Source organism: Nyctibius grandis, chromosome 3, assembly GCF_013368605.1.
Source record: "Nyctibius grandis isolate bNycGra1 chromosome 3, bNycGra1.pri, whole genome shotgun sequence".
Lineage (NCBI taxonomy): Eukaryota > Metazoa > Chordata > Aves > Nyctibiiformes > Nyctibiidae > Nyctibius > Nyctibius grandis.
Window position 1 is genome coordinate 5,417,919 of NC_090660.1, and position 25,311 is coordinate 5,443,229.

Consider the following 25,311-nt stretch of genomic DNA (forward strand, 5'->3'; position numbering starts at 1 on the left):
TTTAATCTTATTTGCATAATAATTTTTACTCTGTGCTTAGCAGAATGATAGCAACATGTAAAAAGAAGCTACTTCTCTCAATAACTTATGAGAAAATCCTCTAAAAACCCAAGATTACTTACAGTGGAACAATTTTGAGAACACCTTCAGAAGAATGGCAGAGTATCTGAATCAACAGGTGATTGCACCAGAAAAGTATGAAGAATATGTAAGACAGCAGAAGCATCTTTGTTGATAAGTAAATCAAACCAATCTTTGACTGATTGTCAATAGAATAAACAGGGAAATCCAGATAAAACTCAAGCAGTCAATCTTACTACTATAAATTTTACCAGGTTCCTCAAAAAAGAGGTCAGCTCTGAAGTAAGCACAACTGCTTCTTTAGTTGATTTCCATTTGGTGCAGCCCATTAATAATATCTATTGTAGCACAACCATTTGTACTTATGTCATGATTAAATTACCTGTTAAAATATCTGGGCATAATAAAAGTGAATCAGTCTCAATCACACGTTTTCTTTTATTTTCTCCTAACAATAGCCTGACCAGACAAGAATTTGACTGATCATGTTCATTTTGCACAAGATTCTATATAATAATATCACCTTTTAATTAACAACGTGTCATGAGTGCCATCAAACTAATGCTTACATATATAGGTAATTTCCATTTTTATCTGCAAAATGCAGATATTTATACAGTGTGCTATCTGAATGCCAAAAGGTTCCAATACGTTTCCCATATTCCCTCACGGCACATAAATTCATAAAACTAACTCTAAAATGAAATAAGATGTCCAAGTACACCAGAAACTATGCTTAAGTAATGTTTTCTAAGCAATCTGTGTAGAAAAACAGAAGCCGTCCAAAACTGATTGCCTACTTGAGATAACACTAAATTAGATAAAAATCCTTTTCCTATTTTGGTAATCAGTTGTCTTCTTGTAAAATGTAATATTACATAAAAAAAGCTCTTTACAAACACTTAAAAACGCTGTTTGGGCAAGCTTGGACCATGATGCCTTCTTAATAAACAAAAACTAGCAGATAACCAGCTCTATGCAATTAGTGCATAAACTAATGGTCTGCAGACAAATATCAGACTGAAAAAAGGAAAATATACATTCCACATGTTGATAATCCATTGCAATTTCACTAGCCTTATCTACAGTGCATTTCTTTTAGTGTTCTTTCAATTAGCTGAATAAGAGTCAGAGCGTCAATGTTTCTGGTCAGGATGATTTACCTACATGACCAACACTGATATTTTTTTTTTTTTTTAATATGCTTCTATCTTCTGTAATTGAAAATAAATAGAAATGCATTGCTACTTTCTAGAATTGTTTCCAATGTTCGGTGGAAAATTAATTCTTCAAAGCAAAACAAGAAAGGCAGAAACAAATGACTGACACCCAGCTTCCTTTAAGTGCGTGTCTTTCCTCTCTCCACCCCCCTGTAATGATCTCTTAATTCTACACTGCTGATTCTCATTGCCAAGCTATTAAAAATAGTATTGGACAACTTTACTCAGTGTTCTCCACTAATCAGATGAGATATGGGTGAAATAATTGCTTTAACATTATAATATATTAATCTTCAATTACTTCTGTGTTATTTAACCATATTAGAGACAGGTGAATGTCAAAATCTTAAACAGGGGAAAGCAGTAAAAATACTTTCCTTGTATTTCCTACATATTTCCTTCTACGTAACATAGCTTTAGGCTATGTTCATTACAAAACAAAGTAACATTTCTTGGTGCATCAGCCAGCCACCACACCACAGCAAGTGCTCCATGAAGAGAAACCAGCACCCTGATTCCTAGCACCACAGCTTCACCGTTTCTGTCCCGAAAACTCATCTCAAGAGTGAAAGAAAGCAAGCAACACATTTAGTCTTGCTGGGTTAAGCCATTCAGTAATAAGCACTCCATACTGAACACGAAAAGCTGATGGGACTGAAGAACTGGAGTTTCTCCAGCTTCCATGCTACCTGCTCTTCTGTGCGGGAGAAGCTGGCCAGAGCACAGGGGCTGGAAGGGACACAGGAGCCAGCGTGTGAAGGAAGGTGACAAAGAGGGCTGTAGGTGAGGAAACGGACAGCCCTGGGAAGCACCGAGGCCCACAGTGGGCCTAGGCCAGCCAGTCCAAGTGTCCTCAGGTCTGCTTATGCTACAAGATGTTTTGGAAAGTTGTATTCATACAAGCTCTTACTGTCCTCTAAGTTTTTGATGAAGAGTAGCGCATTTACCTTTGACACTTCTCTATATGTATACTCTCACCAAAACCTCAAAGTTCTTTTTTTAAAGTTCAGTCTGAGTGGAAGCTGTCAAATAATTGTAAAGCAGACCTCGTAACTTCCAAGGGCCAAAGTCCCTGGATGACAATCACTGACAACAGCAAGTGTACGTACAGGCTCATTCTTTTAACTTCAAAAAAGGCAACAATTTATACGAAGAAACTGCTAACTAAATTTAGCATCTGTACAATTTATGACATGCTACACGTTAAGGTGTCAGACAAGAAATTTTGAATGAGAAATGTAGTTGTGGAAATTCAAAGAACTGTTAATGTGCAATGCAGTGTCCAAGCTAGCCCCAGGCAGCTATTATTTTGCACTAGAGACCACATCCTCCACACTAAATTAGTATTTTTAAACTAACCAAGAGGCTAATCACTTACTGAGATAATAGCTTTCACTAAACTGAAGGTAAAAAACACTGACTCTTAATTCACTGCATGGTATAACCACTAACTCAAAATACAAAACAGAAATTAAGGGATAAATCTGCTTACATAAAAGTAAAATGCAGAGTGACAAAATGGCCTTATGTAAGAGCAGAATGTTGTAATTTCAGTCTTTATATATGGCACATAAATTCCAACTTAGTTAAAAGGAAAAGAATGTGCAGAATATGTACCAAATCAACAGAACCATTTTGATGCAAGAGTAGTTCATTAAGCAATTCCCACTCAAGAAAAATCTGTATACTTAAACGCACTGATGCACAGAACATACCTTTGCAATGTGGTCATTTTGCAGCTGCTAAGTACATATCCAGCCAGATGGTAGGAATCTTTGCAGCTCCACTAACTAAAGTAAGAGATGGGAAAGCTGGAGGTCTGACTGGTATCAGATTCACTCCCTCTCTTCCCCTCTCCCAAAGTCCCAAACTGAGAGGAATTTAAACCAGCAAAATATTTTACCTTAGATGGCAGAGATGATGACACTTGACAAGACACAGACACTGCTCTCAAACACCCTGACAAAAACACACTAATAAACACAAAAACACAAGTATCATACAACTAGCAGATTATGTGTGCACAGCTGTTCCAGGACATTAGTAATCCCAGGCCATCTTGCACGAGAAAGCACTGCAAAACATGATTAGAAATCTTTCTGCCTTACTGAAATCTTACTGCCCTATGGAAGTTCCTTTTTGAACTTCCCATGAGTGAAGCCCATACCAGGTATCTGCCTAAGACTGGTCCTGCAAGTGTTGATGGTGACAGATATAAGTACCTATGGCTGTCTGTCTTCTACTGTTACTTCCAGTCTACCACGCATGTGGCAGCAGACTATATATGAGCAAGAGAACAGGATCTTGAGCTCAGCACAGGCTCATAATTCACAGAAAGAAAAAAAAAAAAAAAAAAAAAAAAAAAAAAGAGAAGAGGGTAATTTCTTTTTCCTTTGCCACTGGTATTTTATAAGGTAGCATCTTGGAATCTTCCTATGCATTTCTACAATCTACATGGACTGGCGAATTAGAAAGCATCTGAAAAATAAAATAAAGGAACTGTATTGCCAGCCACAGCTCTTAAAGAAACAGACAAGAATAATTCGTAGCCAAAAGGAAGAGAGGAATGAAAAGTCTTGACATTGCTTACTTATCTCATGGACAAGTCATTTATCAATCATACACATGAATGTCAACCTAATTATGACAGGGACACTAACTATGACTCAAGATTATATAAAGCTGATTCAATCAAACATTTTTAAAAGAAGTTAGTCACCTTTTGAGTCTGCAACAGCTATCCACAAGGAAGAACAAATTTTGCAGAAAAGCAAAGTCAAGGTTCATCAGGAAGTAATTAGTATGTAAAAACAAACACAGCTTATTTATAGCACACAGGACATGACAGTGTCAAGATTACATCAACTTCACTGGGTAACTGTACATGATTCTAGCCCAGCTGCACAAGGTTCTCTCCAAGTATCATTTAGGAATACAAATACAGAAGAAAACCATCCTTCATAAAAAGTAATTAACAATAGCTTAAATGAAATAAAAATCAGCAAGACTAACAGAATTTATTAAATATTGATCATAGGTCATTTTTGCTGGCCTTCTTTAAATGTATAAGTAATTGTATCAGTGCAGAAAGGAATCAAAACGTTACAAGTTCACAGGAGCAGTTCTCAATGAATTCCAAAGAAATATCCTCACAAGATGATCCACAAGTAACCTCTGGGAAGGAGAGCTGCACGTCACCCAGTACTGAGATAATCAGTTATGAATGGAAAGACTTGTGTATGTCTTCACATGATTTGTATGCCGTTACCTTCCTTTGTGCAACTTGCTTTAGCTAATAAATCTTATTTCTGGAAACTAATAGAGCCATTAGAAGCCTGAATTCCACTTTCTGGTTTTTGTCAGTAAACTACAGATCTGCACAACATTGTAGTGACTGGCAGGTCAGCAACTTCCAGCTAGCTCAGGGGAAGGATGATGACTCCATGCAATCACACCAACAGCAGGCAACGAACGGTCCTGTACCTCAATGGTAAGCAGGTGGGTAAGTGGACCCTTGCTGTAATGGGGGACAGAAAGACCTGCAGACAGCCCAGCTCTCTCTCCCTACAGGACAGGCTTCTGCAACAGTTACTTTCTAACACAGCCAATGAAAGGAAAAGTAGATACCTTCCCTTTAAGTGAAACTATTGGTTTTGAGAAAACAAAAAGTCATCCTGGAACAGGTATTATGGACAAGAGATATTTCTAGTTAGTTACTATTGACTGCATTTAATTGTTTGGAAACCTCCTCTTTAAAGATGGTCTTCAATCCTTGCCCTTTGGTGAAACCAGCAACGCATACACAATCTGATATAAACAGCATTTTTATGGAGTAACCTTTTGCAGGATATATATCAGATAACCAGTTATTTAGAAATCAAAATTTATCCAGGCCTTTAAAATTACTATAAACAAGCTAATTTAACTGGCAGCATTTAATTCTGCTGCCCTTTACCATTCCACAGCAGAGAAACAGCAGCAATGAGTTGCAAAGCATCTGTGTCTAGCTAGCACAGGAAAGAAAGGGGGGAAATATTCTCTCAACTGTGAGGCAGCGGTATTAGCAGGCTGTATATTTCCCAAGTAGGGATCCATTCCTTATGCACTTACTTGGATTTGGCAATTGCCCTTTGAATGGCAATCCTATTCCAGTGAATGCTCTTGTTCTTGCACTTTCCTAAAGTTCAAACAGTCCCTCATGTGAGAGGGAAAAGAAGCTACCATTGGATCTGGCCTCACAGATCTTTGGCACTGAAAAAGATACAAAAGGCTAAGTGACCTTAAACTGCAACCCAATAGCTGGGATTGCTTTTAATTTCCTTTGACTTATTTGGTATCCATAGCACAACTACAGCTAAAATAGTAAGTTAAAAATCCATGTAAGATCAAATTTTAGTAGAGATGCCTATCCGTGGCAGTTCTTCCCCATAGAATATTGGAACAGATACTGCTTTTTTACTAGGAAAAGTGACAAAGAGATGTTTAAACAGGTTAAGGATGGAAAGTGACTTAATCTGGGAATAAATCATAACTAAATTCTCTTTATTGGCTTCCATCTTGATTCTTCTAATAAAACTCTCCCATGTATAAACTACATGCAAATTCTGTATTGCCTGGGGTTGTGTGGCCTTTTCAGAGACTTTTGCAAAGAAAAAGCAAGATTTTCTTTCACTGTTAAGTGCAAAGGAGTTATTTATTGCTTGTTATGTCCACAGAAGCAGTATATATAAATGCTTGCATTTCCTAGTTCATTTCATTGAAAAAAAAATCGCAGTGCCTAAAGCTGAAAGACTCCTTTTCATCTATTAAAAATCCTTATCTGAATTTGCCAGGGAATTCAGCAGAAATACTGAGGATGCAGTTTCAAAGCTAGAGGGCTGCCGTTCTGCCTTCACTGCTCATTCCCAGCTCTTCCCATCTTCTGCCTGCTCCTGGCACTAGCACTCATGCAGTGGCAATTGTGAGGAATTTCAGGAAGCTGGTAATGATGAAGATTAACCTGGAAAGTGTTCTTTTCTGACCAAACCAGCTCCCTGAACAGGCTCACTGTATGGTCCCATGATTATCAACAGTGGCTCAGGAGCAGGAACACAGCAGTAGAGACTTGGGTTGGCTTACACTGCAGCAAAGTCACACCGTAACTTGCTTTCACTCTGCTTGGACCATGTACTCCTAATCCCAACAGTCTCAGCACTAGAACTTGTAGTTGTGGAGCAAGACATCACTGTTGTGACTGAACAGACTCCCTTGCTCCACCAAGTTAGTCTGCAATCAGCTGTAGATCTTGTGGCTGGCAGAGCCACTAGAACAGAAACAAAATGAAGTAAGAAAGCAGAAATCTCACACTTCTTAGTGACATCATTGCAGAAAGGTTCTTACCCTTTAACGTGTTTTGATAAAGAATGAGATGCTCTTGATAAAGAATGAGATTCCACCTTTCTGTGGAAGTTAAACTAGTCGCAGTGTCACCAGAGTGAACTCAGCACCACAGGTAATGCTTGTCAAGCTCATCTTCACTTTAATTGGTAATGTTACTGACAGCAGAATCTCCTATGTATGCTCCACTAAACTTTTATATCTTATGGACTATGTTACCACACATCCTCCCTGTTTCATAAGTACACTCCCACACAACGCCATAAAGTCCTATTTTATTACTTACATTACATTTGTTGTATATGAATACATTATCTTCACCAAGGTGAAGCAGGCAGTCCCATGCTAGTCCACAAAGGTTAGTCTCCCTTGGCTGTCTCTATAGTCAGCTCCCAGGAGATGACAACCTGCAGGCATTACCGTGTGCAGTTCAACCTCCCCACTATATGTCCTCTGCGCCCTCTTCTCCATGTCAGTGCTAGTGTTTGATCCCTGATCAAATCATGTTGGGGAGCTAAAATACCAGAAACTCTCACCCTGCTTCCAAACAAACCCAAAACATACCCCCCCTCCCAAACAACTAGTGAAGAATTTCTACTGCTTCAGCTGTCCAAGGATCAAAGAAACGTAAATTTAATAAAGAGAGGTGGGAACAGAGACTGGTAGAAGAAAAACCTTTTGGCAGCAACTATAACCTCAAATCATACTCCTGGAAATAAAGTTAAGTCAACTATATAAAAAACATCCATTGGAATTTGGGCTTCATTTGTTCTGAAGTTCATGTATTCTAGTTTCCAAACAATACGCAGCTTAAGTAAAAGCATAATTTAAAAACAAATCATCATAATTTAAGATGTTTATATTTGTAGGATAGGTAGAAAACTTTAATTTCTTTGGTCTAACTGCAGCAGCATAGTGAGCAATCAATCACAAAATGAACAGTGCCAGAAGATTCAGATTTTTACCAAAGTCCAAATAGCATCTTTAAAAACAGAACAATAAATACTTTATGCAGTAATTCTGGAAAACATGCACACTTTCATTTGGCTCAGCGCACACATTGCAACAGCAATTCATTTACGTTTTCCAAAAGCCATGCCACGAGAAAAATGTTAGTACACAAAAACATAATAACAACCCATAAAAACAATTTGCTTTAAGTACCACTGACAACACAGAAGGAAGAGCCAGATGGATTCAGGGATTGGCATCCTGACAAGAAGAAATACTACTTCTTGTGAAAGTCTGAGATCAAATGTGCAAAAGACTTTGGAACAAAAAGCAAAAGAAATCAAAAATCATCAGCTCTGAGAGTTACCGGGCAAAGTTAAAAGCTTGCACTCATCTGAAATTCAGAGTAGATCATCACAGCGGTTGAAAGTTATTGGACTTTTCCCTAGAATACCAGCTTAAACTTCCTCCAGGACCTCCCTAGCAACAGCACATCTCAAAATTATGCTATGCTGTATACATGCTGTATGCTCTTTCTTTCCTTGGTGAAATATGCAGTTTCCTTCTCACACTTTTACTATATTTTCTGAAGATAACTCTCAAGGCCTGTTATGGCTAGAGCCTTGTAATCAACTTACTGCCAGAAGCTGGCAAGTTAATATGCTGCTGTCCCCACCCCAGTGAATGATCTAAACTCAAAGATGGATTTAAGTTCCAGGATCACTATAGTAGAGTCACACACAGTGTAATGAATTCATGAAAACATGGTGTGCAATGATAGGTATCTGTGTATCATTTAATATTATGTAAGATGGTGGCCCATTTGAAAAAAAGCACAGAGAGAAGTAAAAAAACAGCTGCTAGAGGTCCACAATGCATTTCAAATAATGTGTTTTTGTATGGAAAAAGTACAGCTCAGTCTGACAGAAAGCTCCCTTCACCTGCAGAACCATGATAGCTGTGATTTAACAGCACTGCAATTACATGTCTATGGATAAGGAGGCCCCATGCTCCCCTTTGGCTCTTCGACCTTCTCTACAGCCTGTGCCTTTTATATCCACAGACCTCTCTGCTCCCATCCCACCACTGATTTTGCCCAGATTTGAAGATTTACTTTAAAAGTAAAAAAAGCTAAACATACAGCAAATGTGGCAACATGTTTCATGTGACAAAGCTATAATTAAATGAAGTTCTGCTTTAAAGGCCTACTTACACACAAGAGTACTCCCACTCCTTAATTCAAGTTTGTTCTGCAGAACATAACTGCATTTTAGACTGAACTGTACTTCCTAGTCTGCTGTGGCTTTTATTTCAAGTTACTGTAGTGGCATACAAGGTCAGTTCACATACACGCATAATTTAACAGAAGTTAAACTGTTATGCATAACTAACCATCATTATGTTAGAAACCTGTCAGAATTAGTTAAGCTCACCTCTTTATCCATACTCTCTAAATCCTCTTTACATAGGGTGTACAGGGGCATTGTCTCAGACATACTTGGCTGGCGTTTCCGCTTAGATGGACCAGGCTGCTCTTCATTTTCACTCGCTGGTAGGTCTTCTTCGAACATCTGCTGCTGATGTGGTTGAACAACTCTGAAAAATTTCAGGGGTCCCACATAAGAAAGTTTTACTTGATTTACAGCTTGTCTAGAAATAAAATCCTATAAACAATTCATGACACTGAATATCTATGACTTTGCTTACTAGGGTTCTGTGTTCATCAACAGAATAAAGATCAAGTCTCCCAATGATTGCTTTTATTTTCAGTCTGATGGCTTAAGTTCTTATTGTACCTTTGACAAACTACTCACTCTCCCACCTTCCCGTTGCTCTTGTAGGTAACCCTCAAACCTTTCTCAAAGCCAACAGTTTCAGTAGCTGCAGGTGTGTTGCTCTTAAAACACTTTAAGGTTTGTGGTCAAGTGGAGTTTGTCTGTCACTTGACACATTTATCACTCAGGAAGCAATTCTTACATTCTAATATATTTTTCCTGATCTATGTTATGCTTGTATTCTTGAGTCTCAAAGTATACCTTTCTATTTCTCAACCGTACAGACAAAAGTTTTGCAAGTACAAAGCTCATTTCTGCAGCCTCAATCTTCAGACATTTCCCAGATGCTAAGCCAGGATGAGATGCAAAACAGACCATGTTTCTTTTTGGCTAGTGTACTCAGGTATAGCAGCATTTTCTCTTAATTTGTATTTTATTACCTCCTTAGTTTCTGTATTTAACCAGAACACGCAGATACAAAAAGGAATGTAAAAATGTTCATAAAAATGGATAAAATAATAACAACTTCATGGGAATTGCTTTATAATAGTAATAAAAAGATAGACTACATCTATAACAGCAGCAGGAGACTTCCATATTTCTTGGGTAACTTTTTTTCTGTGAATATTACTTAACTATTAAAGACTTGGAGAAGCTAAAACTGCCAGACAATGCAGTTTAACTGTCACACTGACCTCTTGGAACACGTAACAGCAGCACAGCACCACCTAGAATCCTACTCGAAGATCCCATGTCATAAAGCTCGTGGATCACAAATTATTTATGTTAGCCACAAGACTGTGCATGTGGGGAAGGATTACCACCAGCAAATACCAAAGTGACTGTATTTGAAATCACAAGCTGTTTCAAGTTGTAACTACCAGGTGATACACCATCAAGCTGTTTCTGAGGGTGGCGGCGATTAAGAAAGGGTACAGCGTGGCCTCTGCTGACAAGAGGTTCAGCGCAGGATGGCTGCTTCTCGTCAAGCCTGGATTTTTCAAGAAACAGCTTTAGATCAGCAGCCCCACCCAAAAAAGCCATTATTAAATTATGTAAATCCAGTCACAGGTAAGGTTCTACAAAATCATTTCTCCTCTCATGAACTTGACACCTTCTTAAGAAGACCATCTAATATCAAGATTTTTTCCTACCTCAGTACTTCAATCCCAGAATGTATGAAATCTGAAAGCCACACGAAGCTGTCAATAGAGCTCATTTTGTGGGCTCATATTTCCTAAATACACATCTCCCTCCTCTCAGATCCCATGGATAGGTGCAGGAGATGGGAATTCATTTTTTGAATTGAGGCTGGTGGGGGAAGAGAGCCAAGCCATTGCTGTGCTACCCAGAACCATGCTATCTGCTGCAGAAGGCCCCCATCAGCTCAGCACTACTCAGCAACACAGCAGAAATGTTCCCCTTTGCAGTTTGTCATTTCTGTACACTGGAATTTCCTATGAAGCCTAAACAACAATTTAGATGTTGTGGAAGAGGACTAACCAAACTGTTTTTCTGTTAGAGATTTTCATCAGGCTTTTTTTCCATCAGATTTTAACAGTTTTGTTTCAGAGATTTTCATCAGGTTTTTTTTCATCAGATTTTAACATTTTCTTTCAGAGATTTTAATCAGGTTTTTTTTCATCAGATTTTAACATTTTGTTTTATTTTTTTCCCCTCCCTACTAAATGTTTTCTATTTTACAAGACCACAGTTTTCTTTTGCTATGAAACTTCTCTCAGACAATACTCTTCATATGTAAAAGAGGAAAAAAATACAGCATTCCACTCTATTTTCCAAAAAGGTCTTTTAAAATATGATTCCCACACCTTTTTAACAGGCACCCTAGCCAAAAGAAAGGTGGTGATGCTATTTACATTCTTAGTAAAACAGAGAATGACAAAACAAAAGGTATAAGCATCTTACGCAACTGTATTAAAAACACGACAAGTTTGACCATGTCAAGAATTACACACAAGTTACACGTAGCAGGCAGCCAAGCAGATTTTCTTAGACTAGAAATAAATCTAGTATATTTTTAAGAACACATTATCATACTGATGACAGCAAGAAATCCTCCTTTTGTAGTTTCTGTATCATTGTATTCTTATTTATATTCTTTATTTGAACACTTTAGAGAACATCACTCTCACTTCAACTGGTGGCAAAGGCAGGAATTATTTTGCATCATTATTAAATAAAAACTGTATCGACAGTTTAATTCTGGAGATACTGCATCCACGACTAGGCATAGCTATGAACTTCTTTACTCTGAAGCAATAATATGCAGAAATATTACAAGTCTCAGGTTAGTCTTGAAGACTTCGCCATTGTTAAAAAAATAATATACCCTCCCCAAGAATAAAACATGAGATCATCCTTGACCACATTATTATACACAAATATTAATTGTAAAATAACTGTATTAATAGCTTCTAAAGGCTTCTGTCAGATGTTTTTCCCAGTATTTTTCCAACTGCTACTAGATAAGAAACACCACGACTTCTCACCAAAGCATTCCAAAAAGCAATATAAAACAAAAGACTTCTTTAAGGTTTGGACAAAACATTTTTATTTCATCAAAGACATTTTTCAGGCTTTACATTTTCAGCTGCTTGTTATGTTGATTAAAACTTAAAGACATACAAATGCAGGAATTCACATTTATTTCTAATCAGATGAGATTCATGAATACTTTTTGAAAATAACACCATATTTAATCCTGCACAGGTTGGCTGGCGCTTGCCAGTCTTACAGATGCAAGGACATGCACGTGGGCTAGAACTCACCGCGTGTAGGGTGAGTTTGTGGAAGTAACAAGGATCTTAACACTTTCATTGATACCACATCAGGGCAAGAGCTAAAACAGCATCATCATCATGAAAATGTTAAAAATACTTGAATTCCATTCATTATTTCAATTTGGTACTTTGTTTTTTTTTGTTTTTTTTTTTTTGCTGTCATAACAAGACCGATAAATTAGATAGGAAAAATTGTAACAACGACCGTGTAAATTAAGACAGAAAAATTTTATAAGTGAAATTAATTTATATGAATACTAAAGAATTACTTCAGACACCAACATCTGCTTGATGCACCTTTTCAAACCAAACATTTGGGGCATCTTAGCATTATTTAAAACCAGAGTGTCACTTTTAACTTCTCACATGTAAATTATATCTATATTTTAAGCCTTGCTGCGTCTGTTAGTATATTATTAGCATTCACTAGATTTTAACTTGTAATATTATTTTTTCTTTATTCTACTCCAAGATGCCATTAGCATTTGCTTTTTTTTTTTTTTTTGGACAATGTTACATTACACATCTCGCGACCTGTTACAACTTTAGTGTTTACTGTTTGTAGAATACTGCTTCCATATGAAAATGCAAACTGGGAGAAACATACGGAATGTCAAAGCTCTGACAGGCAGGTTATTTTTAAAGAGGAATCCTTGCTGTTCTCAGACAGAGAAGAGCTCCTCCTGGCCCTCAGCAGCCACCGAGCAGCACGGCATTCCCTTCCCTCCTAGTACAGCCACAAACTCTTTGCCACCCTTCCACTGTGGCTGCAACAGCCACGACAAAACGCAGGTGTTCAAGTCTCATGGAGCTGAGCACAACGGTAAGATCCATGCCTGTCGCATGAAACGGTGACCAAACTAGCTGAACCATCTGTAACTCACTGGTGACAGGTTCACTGAAAATTGTGTGTAGATATTGAAACTAATCATATCCTATTTTAAAAGATGTTTCAAGTTCAATCCCAGAAAGAAACTAAAAATGTTGAACCCAAAATAAGTGAGAACTGAAACAGTTCTTATGAAAGGGAACTCTGATAACTTGAAGCCCTTTTCAGTAACCAGCCTTGCAAGAGGTTATCTTCTAAGCACAACAAGCTCTGTTCTTACAGTAAGAGACAGAGTACTACTGCTATGCCACGGGTGGCTACAATCTCCCCAAGGGTTTCGTCTCACAGCAGTGTAATTTTGTTGCCCACTGTCTGAAACTCAGAATCAGATGAAGTTTTAGAAACTATCAAAGAAGATTACCGGAGGTTTTGACTACATCCACCCACAATAGGAGCAGCTGTGAGTGTTAACAGCTTTATCTAACTCTGCTTAAATTCAATGGCTTAGTTACAAATACTCTCATCCTTCTGTAGGAGATGACATACGAGCACACAAAGTCTGTCAGGACACAAAATATATAGTGCAAGAAACTGTTGCACTACGGTTATTTTCTCTACAGTCAAATAACCCATCAATTTTTAAATTGGATGTAAAGCTTTTTTTAAAGGCTATCATTGATGTATGCATTAAGACAAAGCAAGGCGACGATACAGTACTTCTGCCTCAGCTCTTGCTCAGTCAAAAACCAGAAATGCTGTTCCTCTTTGGCTTTTTGTTACTTCTTTACAGCCGTCATGCTCTGTCGGCACTCTACTTCCTATCCATTAAAAGCACTTAAAGCTGTATTTGATCACTGCACTGCTTTCTTCCTAGACTTTACCAAGACACTCCTCACCATCTTAATTGAAGATAGTGGAACAGCTCTGAAGAATATAGACATGTCCTAATTAAGAGATCAGTGTTTACAGGTCACTAATTTTTCCACTAGAACCAAATCACCAGGAAATGATGATGAAAATACTGATCATTTTCCAGCAGGTATCTTATGCCAATCTGTTTTCTTACAGTTGCTTAGTTATGGGATGAAGTTGCAGCACTGAGTAATTGGATTCATTTTCTTAGATTAAAGCGTCTCAACCCTGAGCATTCACAGTAAAAAAAAAAATGCTTAAGTCAAATAAAGTAAGGGAGTAGAAAAGAGATACAGTCTCACTCCACCCCCAAAACCTATCTGGGGCTCTGAGACAGTCAACTAAGAGGACAGCTGAAGTACAGTCCTCTCCTCTTCCATAGGATGTTCAGGTGAAGAAGCACCTCTGCATTAAAGAAAAATAGGCTTAGGTGTAGACATAACTCTTCATTAAGTTGTTGACAAAGGTAGAACAAACATCAAAACCTATTCTTTTTAAAGCATTGAATGATATCAACATAAACCATCATGTTGAAACATTTTAGAAGTGTCATTACAACTATATACACATGCAGCCTTCCCAGCTCTATTTCTAGACAAATTCCTTTCCACAATAACTGGTGAACAAAACCAAAAGTGTTTCAGCTCCTCTCTGGATACATGCTGTGTCTTGATCATTTAAAGTTTTTCCTGTTCATTTAATGTGTCATAGTAAAGTAAAATTCAGACTTTAAAGACACAGTTAAAAAGGAACTGAAAACAAGATGTCTTCACAAACAAGAGACTCAAAAAAAGTGTGTTGACAGAAACAATGAACCTGAAATAAGAAAAATCCTATAAAAAGACGACAACTGAAAAAAACATAGGTTGAAATAATTTAACAACAGGAAGACAGAGTGGAAACATAACAAGCTACACTAATATAAAAAACCTTCACAAGTGATACACTGCAAAAGTCACGGGGAAGGGAGAAGAAAGAAAACTGTGTGCATTTATAATTGTGCTTTGTATTTTTGTAGTTGTTTGGAAAACTGAATTGCTTTATAACAACTGCTATACTCCGATCACGTTGTACAAAGGAATTTTGATCACATTTTACAAAGAGAAAAGCTTCACCTTCAACTGGTTGCTTTACCACTGGAGTCAACAAGCCCTGATGAACTTGTTAGCGTTCCAGGAAGTTAGATCTTTTACACAGATACTTAGGGATGAATTTTAGATATTTGATGTATCCTTAATAGACAAGTGTTGTTGTTGTAGCTTAACCAAATACACAAATTTTGACAGAGTCCAGATGCTACCCTTTATACTTCAAAAAGCAGGCCACCTCCTGCTGCTTTAGTGTCTTGATTTAGTGATCCAAGGAGTATTAACTAGCACTCAGTCATATGGCCTTATTTAAGAATACACAGTTAGCTACACCCCTCTTCCACCACTTCTGATATTCCTCAAAACACAAAGCTCATGTCCCATCTAAAGGAATTAGGTGAAGAGGAAGATTTTATAAACAAAAGCCAAATGCTATCAGATATACTTTACAGACAAAAAAACAATCCAGTATTCTAAGACTCATTAAAAAACATTAGGCTGCCTCGCTTCAGAGATGAGTTATTCTAACATTCTTTAGAGTGCACAAACTACACATTGCATTTACTTGTTTTGACGTTTCTAGGTGCACTTAGGTGAGGTACAAGAAGCATCTGGAATTCTAGCATCCTGATTTCACTTCAGCTGACTATTCACTTTCACTCATTTCCTTGGCTTTTTAGAAAGCAAACAAAGTAACTAAAGCAAACAATTTGATCAAATGCAGAGATAACGAGTTAAATTTACTACAGCATCTGAAAATACAGTGGAAGTGACTCTTAGCTATGCTTTAGGTACCTGAAGGACGAGTGTTCCCCGTGGACTGGTAAAGTGATGGGAGGAGCTGGAGACTGGATGTACATCGACTGGCCAGAGGTCTGAGCGCCTTTCCTGATCAGCTTTCCAGTATTAGGATCATAAAGTCGAACTTCAGGACCAGGTTGAGACTTTGGATGGATGGGTGTTGGGTGAAACAGAGCTGTCTGAAATGTGTTGTGTGTATCAGGAAACGTGGCAGGGCTATTCTCTCTGTTGGACGAAGTTCAGAAAAAATTGCTTTAGAAATTTAAATGAGCTATCTAACCAGAATGCAAAACAAATGAGCATTCCTTTTTTCTAAAGGAGAAAGTGAGGAAAAAAATTGTTTGGAAGATTTCTGAAGAAACATTTATTCTCCCCCACCCCCATTAAAGTCTCACTGAATTTAAAACAGAAAAATGCAAAGACACAGATAATGTTATATTTACATTATAAAGTTACTGAAATTCTTTCCAAGTAGTAACAACTGCACAACTAGAGTAGCATGATAATCTGCATATATGCAACAAAGAGAAAAGCATGCTATTGTATCAGATCTTAGTATTTCATCTCCAAATTGGCTCTGAGAGAAAATAAACACACGGTATTAATTTGCAAGTCATCCAAACTCATTTGTTAAAATACTAAGCCACCTAAGATCACCCTGCTGCATTTTAAAGCATAATTGTAGAATTGTCAGCAGAAACATTCAGAGATCAGTCTGCAGGGATCACCATTATGGCATACTGTCCAATTGTGATGAAATGCCACAAAAAAAGTAAGCAAACTGAATAATTAAAAAAAAAAACCACCAAAAAAACCCCAGCATGTTATGCACCATGAAACCGATGCTACAGAAAAAACAATTAAACTGTATTGTAACAAATATTAGAAGTGTCACAGAACTGGAGTTTTTACCATATGCTTTCATGGACGTTTCTGAAGTAGTCTTGTGGCATCAATACTTATGGTCAACCAATTCCAAGTTTACTTATTCTTTTTTGCTATTCTTAAGCTCATTTTATATGCAAATATTTTCTCAGAGTTCATCCCTCACCTATTTCATAAGTGCTTTGGACCAGTAATCATTATTTCAAGCAGCTTCATTAAGGAGAAAATATTTTCCAAGTAAGTTGCACATGTTGGATTAAGAAAGTAAAAATATTTGCATTAAGATAGATGTCTTACTGACTGAAGTTTGCAGGGAGGAGAGTGTGAGGGAAAGTATGAAGTTAAGGTATATTGTATTTGAAACACAGAACTAGGAAAAATTATCATGTTTCAATAAAATGGAAGAGTAAATCAAGACAGGTAAAAGAGACCAACATTCATCTAGACAGCAAAAAAATGATGCTTACAAGTCACTATCCAGATTTCTGAGAACATGGCAGTGTCAGGCCTGTGAGACAAGTTAAACACCCCATACAAATATTCCAAAGTTTGATTAAAAAAATCCAATAGCACTTTTTAAAAACAAAGTATTCTAGTCAAGCCTAGTAGGCCACATCTCTTTGCTAAGTTTTAGCGATCCTGCGTCTCTACCTAGTCTCCCATTTGATAAGTGACCTTACTTCCAGATGTTTCTACTTTTGGTGTCTTCGGAGTGTATGGGGACTTAAACACACACACAAATTCTGCCTTCAAAGGGCTAGCATCTTCTAAGCAGAAAGCAAATCTCTAGCCTACTCAGTCAATCCCACCAGTAGCAGTTTAATATAGAAAACCCAATATGCTGTGCCCCTTCCTGTCTAAACATAGAAGGGAAGGTCCTCCATCAGGCTTGCAAGTTGCTATTAATGCAAGTCTATCCAAACAGATAACAAGTCAAGAAGCAGAAGCTGGCTCTACAGTATCCTGTCAGAAGTTATTTTAGCCATGGCACTTTCCTAAAGGGGACTGTTCTTAATAGCTCTCTGACTTCCTCTGTATTAACAAAATTTTTGTCTGTCCCTTCGATTTGCTGTCATCCTAGTGCACTGATTATTTTTAACCCTTTCTCCTTCAATGCTTTTTCTTATCATCCCCAAACCTCCTGTTCTCTCAGTACTTCTTCCAGTTTTTGCTTCTACCTTCATGCCTTCCAACCCCTCTAAGATTCTTCTGCTGTATTTTTCTCTTTCTCTCTTCCTCCTCACTACAAGTCTCAGAAAAAAATGCCATACTTTACCAATTTTTCATGTTGTGGGAGTGTATACATTTTTTTTTTTTCTTTCATTTGGCAGCATGAATGATCCTGTGCCTTGGTGATATTCCCTGTGTTAGTTTGTGGACAAACTGACAAGGTCAACTGCTCCAGCTGAAGATGGGTAACAACAACTGCTAAAGAAACTACTGATACCACAAGTTTCTCCCGAATCTGCTGCTTCCTGAACTGCCTCCCAATCCCTTAACAGTCTTCAGTTTAAGCAGCATAGAAAGGGACAAAAATTGCCATTGTATGACTAACCTATTCTCATGGTCCCTACTCCCACAAGTTCCCACTTACCTGTGTGTTTTGATGTAGTCATCCTTCAAGGGGAAGAGCTGTTCTTCAACCTTGTCCCAGCGCTCCAGGCAGCTCCACAGCCAATCAGGGTTTACAACATGGAGGTCCTTGCAGTCCTGAGCTTGCCGTACTTTTTCTGTGCCTATTACAAAGTGAAACATAACATTACAGTGTTCCCAGAAACCAGAAGATAGTTTTAAGTACACACTGGTTTAAGAACATTTTGTGATCAATCTTACAGAAAAAAGAAACACCTTTCCCCAATCCAACAAAACAATCACAACTGATAAAAGGGAGACTCTAAATAAGATGCGATAAACTCAGTGTCAAACTGGATGAAGGTATGAGCAACTTTCTGAAGCATTGTCACTGTGGAAGTAGCCCACTAAAATTAATCCATATGGAAAACCTCTATATGACCATGTCAAATAAACAAACAATAAAAATGCACTTTTGTATTTCATCTCCTTCATTTCTATTTGTCATGAGTCTAAGCAGCAGCAACTCTTCAATGCTGTTAAAGCCTAATGCTAGCTTATCATACTAACATTCTTATGTACAGTCCCCTACAGACACAGCATGCTACCTTTAAACAGCCAGCCACCCACTCAACCTCCACTTGCCAGAAGCAGGGGCAAAGCAAACAAATGGATTATTTCGTGCCGAAGGTGAACAATGAATGTGAAGTTAAACATGGCAGGCTAGCACAAAGTCCACATGAAACCATCAACAATGCAGTGAGCAACTAACAGGTGATCTCAAATTCCACCCTCTGGAGAAGCCAGAACAAGAGAGAAACTTGGGAAAGTTGCTATAAATCTTTGCCAAGAAGCATCAAAACCAGTAAGCAAAAAGAAGTGACTAAAATAAAGGTTGAAATTAAACTTGAAGTGTAGTCTGTGCCCAGAAACAGCTGACTGCCCAAATGTTTCAAGAATTCTTTTCTTCTATTTGACTGGAAAAATTAATTTTACCAATTGTGGTACTTGTTTCAGCATTTATCAGAGATCTGTGGAGGGATTGAACACTTGGAGGCAACACAAAATCACATATTCTGCCAATATATCATGAAATATATACACAACAGAGAACCCCAAGGATTATGACCCGATATATCTATGCTTGACACTTACACGTGGTATTTTTACACTGCACAAACACTGGTGTAGCTGGAACGTGATAAAGGAACTCTCACCAATCTGATGCCCTGTCTCACAGTTGAAAGCCTCTCTTCCCTTTTGTTACATGCCTATAATTTATAGCATTTCATCTTATTTACACATTATTTAAAATGCTTATCAAACCCAGTCATTTGGCCATATATTCTGTCTTGGGGTAAAGACATTTAAATACACTTAATATTGCACTACGTGTTTTGTTTCGAAATGTTAAATAAAAGGAGACCATAAAGAACTAAAGGAAGGAGTTCAACTAACCACTTAGTCCTCTCCTCTAGGTTAAGAGCAGAGCTCTCTGAATTGAAGGTGAAGAATACATCACTTCAAACACTACCCAATCCTGCTGAAGCCCGTCAATTCTGCACAAAGATCCTGGGGTTTCTTCCTGCAGATGCTTATATAAAAACACAATACTCCAGTCCTGTTTACCTTATTAACTAAAAAAAAAAAAATTCCAAGTAAAGTTTTTAACTTTTTAAATATTTATTTAAAGGTAGAATTTATGAGTCCTTGTCTATTTTCACACATGTGCCTTCAGAAATGAAGCCTCCAGAAAAAAAATCAAATTTCAGAACAATTCTGACAAGGAAGCAAAACCAGTAAATTAATTTGATGGTTTCAACCTAGTTCCCTGGCGTTTTATCTGCATAACTGTACTTTAAGAACATGACTTGTTTCAATTAGGATGAAAGTCTTGAAGTATCCATACTTCTCCACATCATTTGAAGATAAGGGCAAACAGTTAATAGCAAATACCTACAGGCCTGTGTACAACCTGAACTAGAATCTGCTGGAGTACTTGAGGACTGACCTAACTTGTTAGTTCAGTTTCTAGACTTCTGTAAATTAAAAAGACTAAATAAACAGAAAGGGCAGGAGATCGTTGTCCTTCACCGAAGTGCTGAAAGCTTCTGTTCCCCTGCTTTAGGTCCCTCAAACCCAACAGAATACAGGAGTAGGGCTACCTTTTCCTCTATCTTTAGATACAAATACGTTTTTTTCTTGAATTTAGATTAAGAAAAAAAAACGTTCTGTGCACAAATAAATTTCTTCTATTTTCAGCAGCAAATGCAAACAATTCCATGGTTCAGCTGTACAATGAGCATAAAGCTTCTCTCCGCACTAGTATCTTTGCAATAAAAAAAGCATTAATTTAAGAATCCAAGATAAACACAAACATCAGTAAAGATAAAGCCCTTTCCAAACCACAAGTGATTAGAAATGCCATATTTTAAATTTTACCATGAAATAAAAATAAAACCACTGTGCAACAAACAAGCAATGAAAACAATTTTAGAACTCCAATGATGTTAACTAATCCCAGCACACCTTTGCTGTTCAAGAAGTTTTAACTGGCTTAAAAAGCACAACTCCTTAAGAAGGGAGGTTGGTGCACAGATCATTCATCCTCTAATACAAGAAGGCTGTTTTCCAATTAATCCTCAGTTACAAAAGTAATCAGCGGCCCAGAGCACTTTCATGCAACAGTCGCTGGAAATGAGCCAGTTTACAGTGCCAGAGGGAGTCTGCATGGGAGGCATTATCATCGTTATTTATACAGCCTCAGCAGGAATTGTAGAAATACCTGCAGTTAGAAACAGGTACGTATAAAGCTGTATTTAATTCATACACAAGGTATGTTTCAGATGAAAGAAAGCAGAGGTTCTGAAGGAGAATTGGATTAAGAGATCTGGGGGGAAAAGGATTAAAAAAGTGTAAGACTTGGCTTGGAAAACGCTTTCTCTTGAGAATAAAGGAGAAAAGCAACAAGAACATAACAGAACAAAGAGGTAAGAAGACAGCTGTTGTAAAGAGGATGCTGAAATCAGGTTCATAAGCACAGGAGTTTCAGGGAAAAAAACAAGAGCAAGAAGTCCAGTGGAAGTTTAGGTACTTGCACCTGGTATTAGGTACTGAATCAAATATCAGACATGACTAGCAATACTGTCCTGCACATAACTCTGGAGCTGATTGACTACAACATACAATAGCATGCGATTTCACTACTAAGCATACAGAACAGTTAACCAGAGTTGCTGGTGCTGTTGGATAGACAGACTGTGCTTATAATACCCTGAAGAAAAGCTTATCTGATACCATAGTACGTCCATTCACCCAACTAAAGATATTGCTGCTCCTTTTGGACTTCAGCACGGAGAACCTGAACAAAACCATAAAACTGCACCTTCATCTCATGTTAAATCTGTAAAGTTATGTGAGAAGATGGCTTCCTCCAACTACTTTTAAAACTGATGTTTCTGCATTCATGATTTGTCAGGTGCTTCATCTTGCTGCCCGTTCCACACACATACACATTCTGCGTTCACGCGTATCTGATAGTTTCATAACGGATGTACGCTGAGGAGCTAGTAAATTCTTCTTCTAGTCAACAGAACTGCAACAGAAGCCTTAAACATGAAAGCCAAAATGGCACTATTTTGTATGAAACTCTTACGGTTCTGAAACAATACCTCCGAAAGGTACAAGCCATTAACACAAAATTAAAGTTGGCGACGTGAAGACCAGTGTGCAACCAAATCCACCTCCTGAGGGTCAAAGTCTTACCTTTCTCACCTCTGCAACACCAAGGCTTTCTGCTTCCTCCCTGTTTCTAAAGCGCAGCTGCCCACTGCATGCTCCAACATGCTGAAAATCACATGAGGTAATACAACTGTGTCATCTCAGGGGCTGCCTTCTCTTTCTACCTGAGGTCTTCACAAATCAAGATTTCACACGTTTGATGTTCTTAGAGCAGGATTTGGCAGAACACCAAATTTAACTGGGTAGGAGAAATAGCACTGCAGTACTTAATATCCTTGCCTCTTCCTTTCCCCAGTGTAACTTCTCCTTTTGGAAGTATGCTCATTAAGAAGAAACAGCAGAAAGGCTTTCAATCCATCCAAACAATAGTACTTCCGATGCTGTAGGAACATCTAAATCATCCAGCTGGGCTAAAAATCACTTAGAGAAAAAAAGTTTTTTCTGGACTACTTTTTTGCATTATTTCTCTCTAATCACCTTTCCCTACTTCAAATTCTAGTCTAAAATTGTTCAAAAACATTAAAAAGGCACAAAAGCCTTTCCACATGAAGCAGCTATGGTCCAAATTCATCACATCTACCCTCTAATGGACACAGCCTGAAGCACATAATATTGGGAAAAGGTTATTTTCAAATCTGGGGAAGGGACTCATCAATTCTACTTCTGAACTTGCAAACAAAGGTTGAAAACACAGAAAATTCTCCTATTATTCTTAAGAATTTGTTACTAAAAGAGTGACCAAAATCAATAATGCAACAACTAAAGTACGTGATGGGAAGTGACCACCAGAGTTGCTCTCAAAACACTCTCCTGATTCCAATAGACCAAAGTCAACATATTCTTATGGCAGTTTGTAACCAGGCTGACATACATTGCTTGGAAAAATCTGATCACTAGAAGTTTATTTCTCTTCAGACCGTTTTTATAGATAAATCTTAATTTCTGATCAACTCCTGAAGCTCTTCTCCAACAACATTAACCAAAGGCAAGTCATACAGACCTCAGGGGTTTTGTCCTACAAGAATTAAGTGATCATGAAATAGTGACAGATGTGCTGTTGGGAGGCTGCTTCTAGAATCCAGCTTTAACACTGCACTGTGCTTTACCAGCAAAAGCAACAGGCTTACCTGGTCAGTGCCTGAGTTTACAGCAGTGCTTAACTGGATTTTTTTTTTTTTTTAAAGACATGGCCTTTGAAAATCTTCTTCAGAAAAAAAAAAATTAAAAAAAATCTGTGGACACATCATAGCTATGTCTGGTGAAGACCTCATAGGACAGGCTAAAGAGACTTTATCAGCTTGCAGCTTTCTCCTCTCTCTCAGCACCTCAGAGCCAGACCCAGAAGTAAGCATTTTTTAAGTAGGTAGATTAGGATGAATAAAAGGAGCCCTAGCTCATAATACAATTGGTATTTTAAGCAACCTGATATTTAATGATATTAAGCAAAACTTGACATAAGCTAATAAGGAAATTATTCCCATATAGCTTTCAAAGTATAGGAAACGACATAGAATTAAATATATTTTGAAAAAGAAAAGAATTCAGGACCTAAACTGACATGTTTCCATTCCTACTCCACTAGAATAATTTTTAAGTGACCTGAACAGCTTTATCTTGTCCAGCAGCAAAAACTCAATACAAAAATCAACTACAGCATCTTTTGTTTGTTCAGGAAGGAATATAACAAGGTGTATGAAATAGGGTGGTAACTGCTTAGCCAAGTGTGTGCACTGCTATAACAACTCATCATCCAGTGCAGTTTACTGTTGCTTAAAGCAAACAGCAGATGTTTCAAAAACAGAAGTAAGATTTATGTCGCCCATAGGTAAGTGGAAAGGACTACAGGGTAGCCTTTTCTCAGTCATTCAGATTTATGAAAACTGACTAGATGACACAAAGATCCTTGTATTTTCCTCCCTATATAATGAAAAAACCCTAACTTTCGCCAAGAACAAGGATTTATTTTTAGAATTCAGAGTATCTGTGTCTGCAGAGAAACAAGCTGCCCATCCACAGAGAAAGAGACAAGTATATATAAAGAATAAAAGAAATGTATTATTTACTGCAACAGGCTGGCAAGAGTGCTGTAAATATCTCCCTTATGAGGAGAGGCTGAGGGAGCTGGGTCTCTTTAGCTTGGAAAAGAGGAGACTGAGGGGGGACCTCATTAATGTTTATAAATATGTAAAGGGCAAGTGTCATGAGGATGGAGCCAGGCTCTTCTCAGTGACATCCATTACAGGACAAGGGGCAACGGGTGCAAGCTGGAACACAGGAGGTTCCACATAAATATGAGGAAAAACTTCTTTACAGTGAGGGTGACCGAACACTGGCACAGGCTGCCCAGAGAGGTTGTGGAGTCTCCTTCTCTGGAGACATTCAAAACCCACCTGGACGCGTTCCTGTGTGACATGATCTAGGTAATCCTGCTCCAGCAGGGGGATTGGACTAGATGATCTTTCGAGGTCCCTTCCAATCCCGAACATTCTGTGATTCTGTGAAATACAATCTAAAATGGTATTCACTAGCTGTTCACTCCATACACCAAGCTATGATGTGGTCACTTTGCAGGGGGAAAACCCACCCCTCCAAGACCTAGGGGGTAGTCTGTTTCACACTGACTTTTCCCCTTTTTATTTCCTCTGACAAATGCTTCCTCTGCCTTCAAAACTCAAAAGCTAACAGTATTTACCCCCACCGCTGCTGCAGATGAAGCATATGCCATTTACTACAGCTCAGCTAATGCAAAGTAAACATGTAAGTTAACTTCCTTGTCTGAGTCCTAAGTCTGCCGTTGTTAGTGGGGTCATCCAGAAATACTGAACTGACAGCTACATTTTAAAATCACCTTTTCACAACCACATTAAAAAAAAAAAAAAAAAAAAGAGAGAAAAAGGAAAAAAGAAGCAGAGCAACATTGTCTAGTCTCCAGCCATTGACTTCTGAATAAAACTCAAGAAGGGGCACGCTTTTGTTTCTCCCTTTCACCAGCAATTAGACATCAAGCAGTGCTTCAGATACTTGCCATGGGAGCCAGAGATCAATATTTGTATGGCTTACCAGCAGTAATAGAGACTTGGAGAATTTGCTGTCTAACCACACGAGAATCAGCATGAAAATCACGTTGACAGCTGAATTATCATAAATCCAGCTGTGACAGGACACAATTTACATCCTTAAAATCTCTGATTAAACTTCAGAGTTTTCCTCATGAAATTAGGATGATGCAGCCTAACTACTCCCATCTAACCAGAGGTGAGAAAATACAGTCCTCAGTTG

General features: G+C 38.0%; 1 protein-coding gene across 1 annotated transcript in view; it reads right to left on the reverse strand.

Moving 5' to 3' along the window:
- CTDP1 (CTD phosphatase subunit 1) overlaps positions 1 to 25,311 on the reverse strand; it is a 114,223-nt gene that overhangs the window by 52,755 nt on the left and 36,157 nt on the right. Inside the window, exons 9-11 of the mRNA XM_068396911.1 lie at positions 18,314 to 18,455; positions 15,829 to 16,059; positions 9,062 to 9,224 (exon numbers count right to left, since the gene is read on the reverse strand). Coding sequence (XP_068253012.1) covers positions 9,062 to 9,224; positions 15,829 to 16,059; positions 18,314 to 18,455 — 536 coding nt within the window. The remainder of the gene's footprint in view (positions 1 to 9,061; positions 9,225 to 15,828; positions 16,060 to 18,313; positions 18,456 to 25,311) is intronic.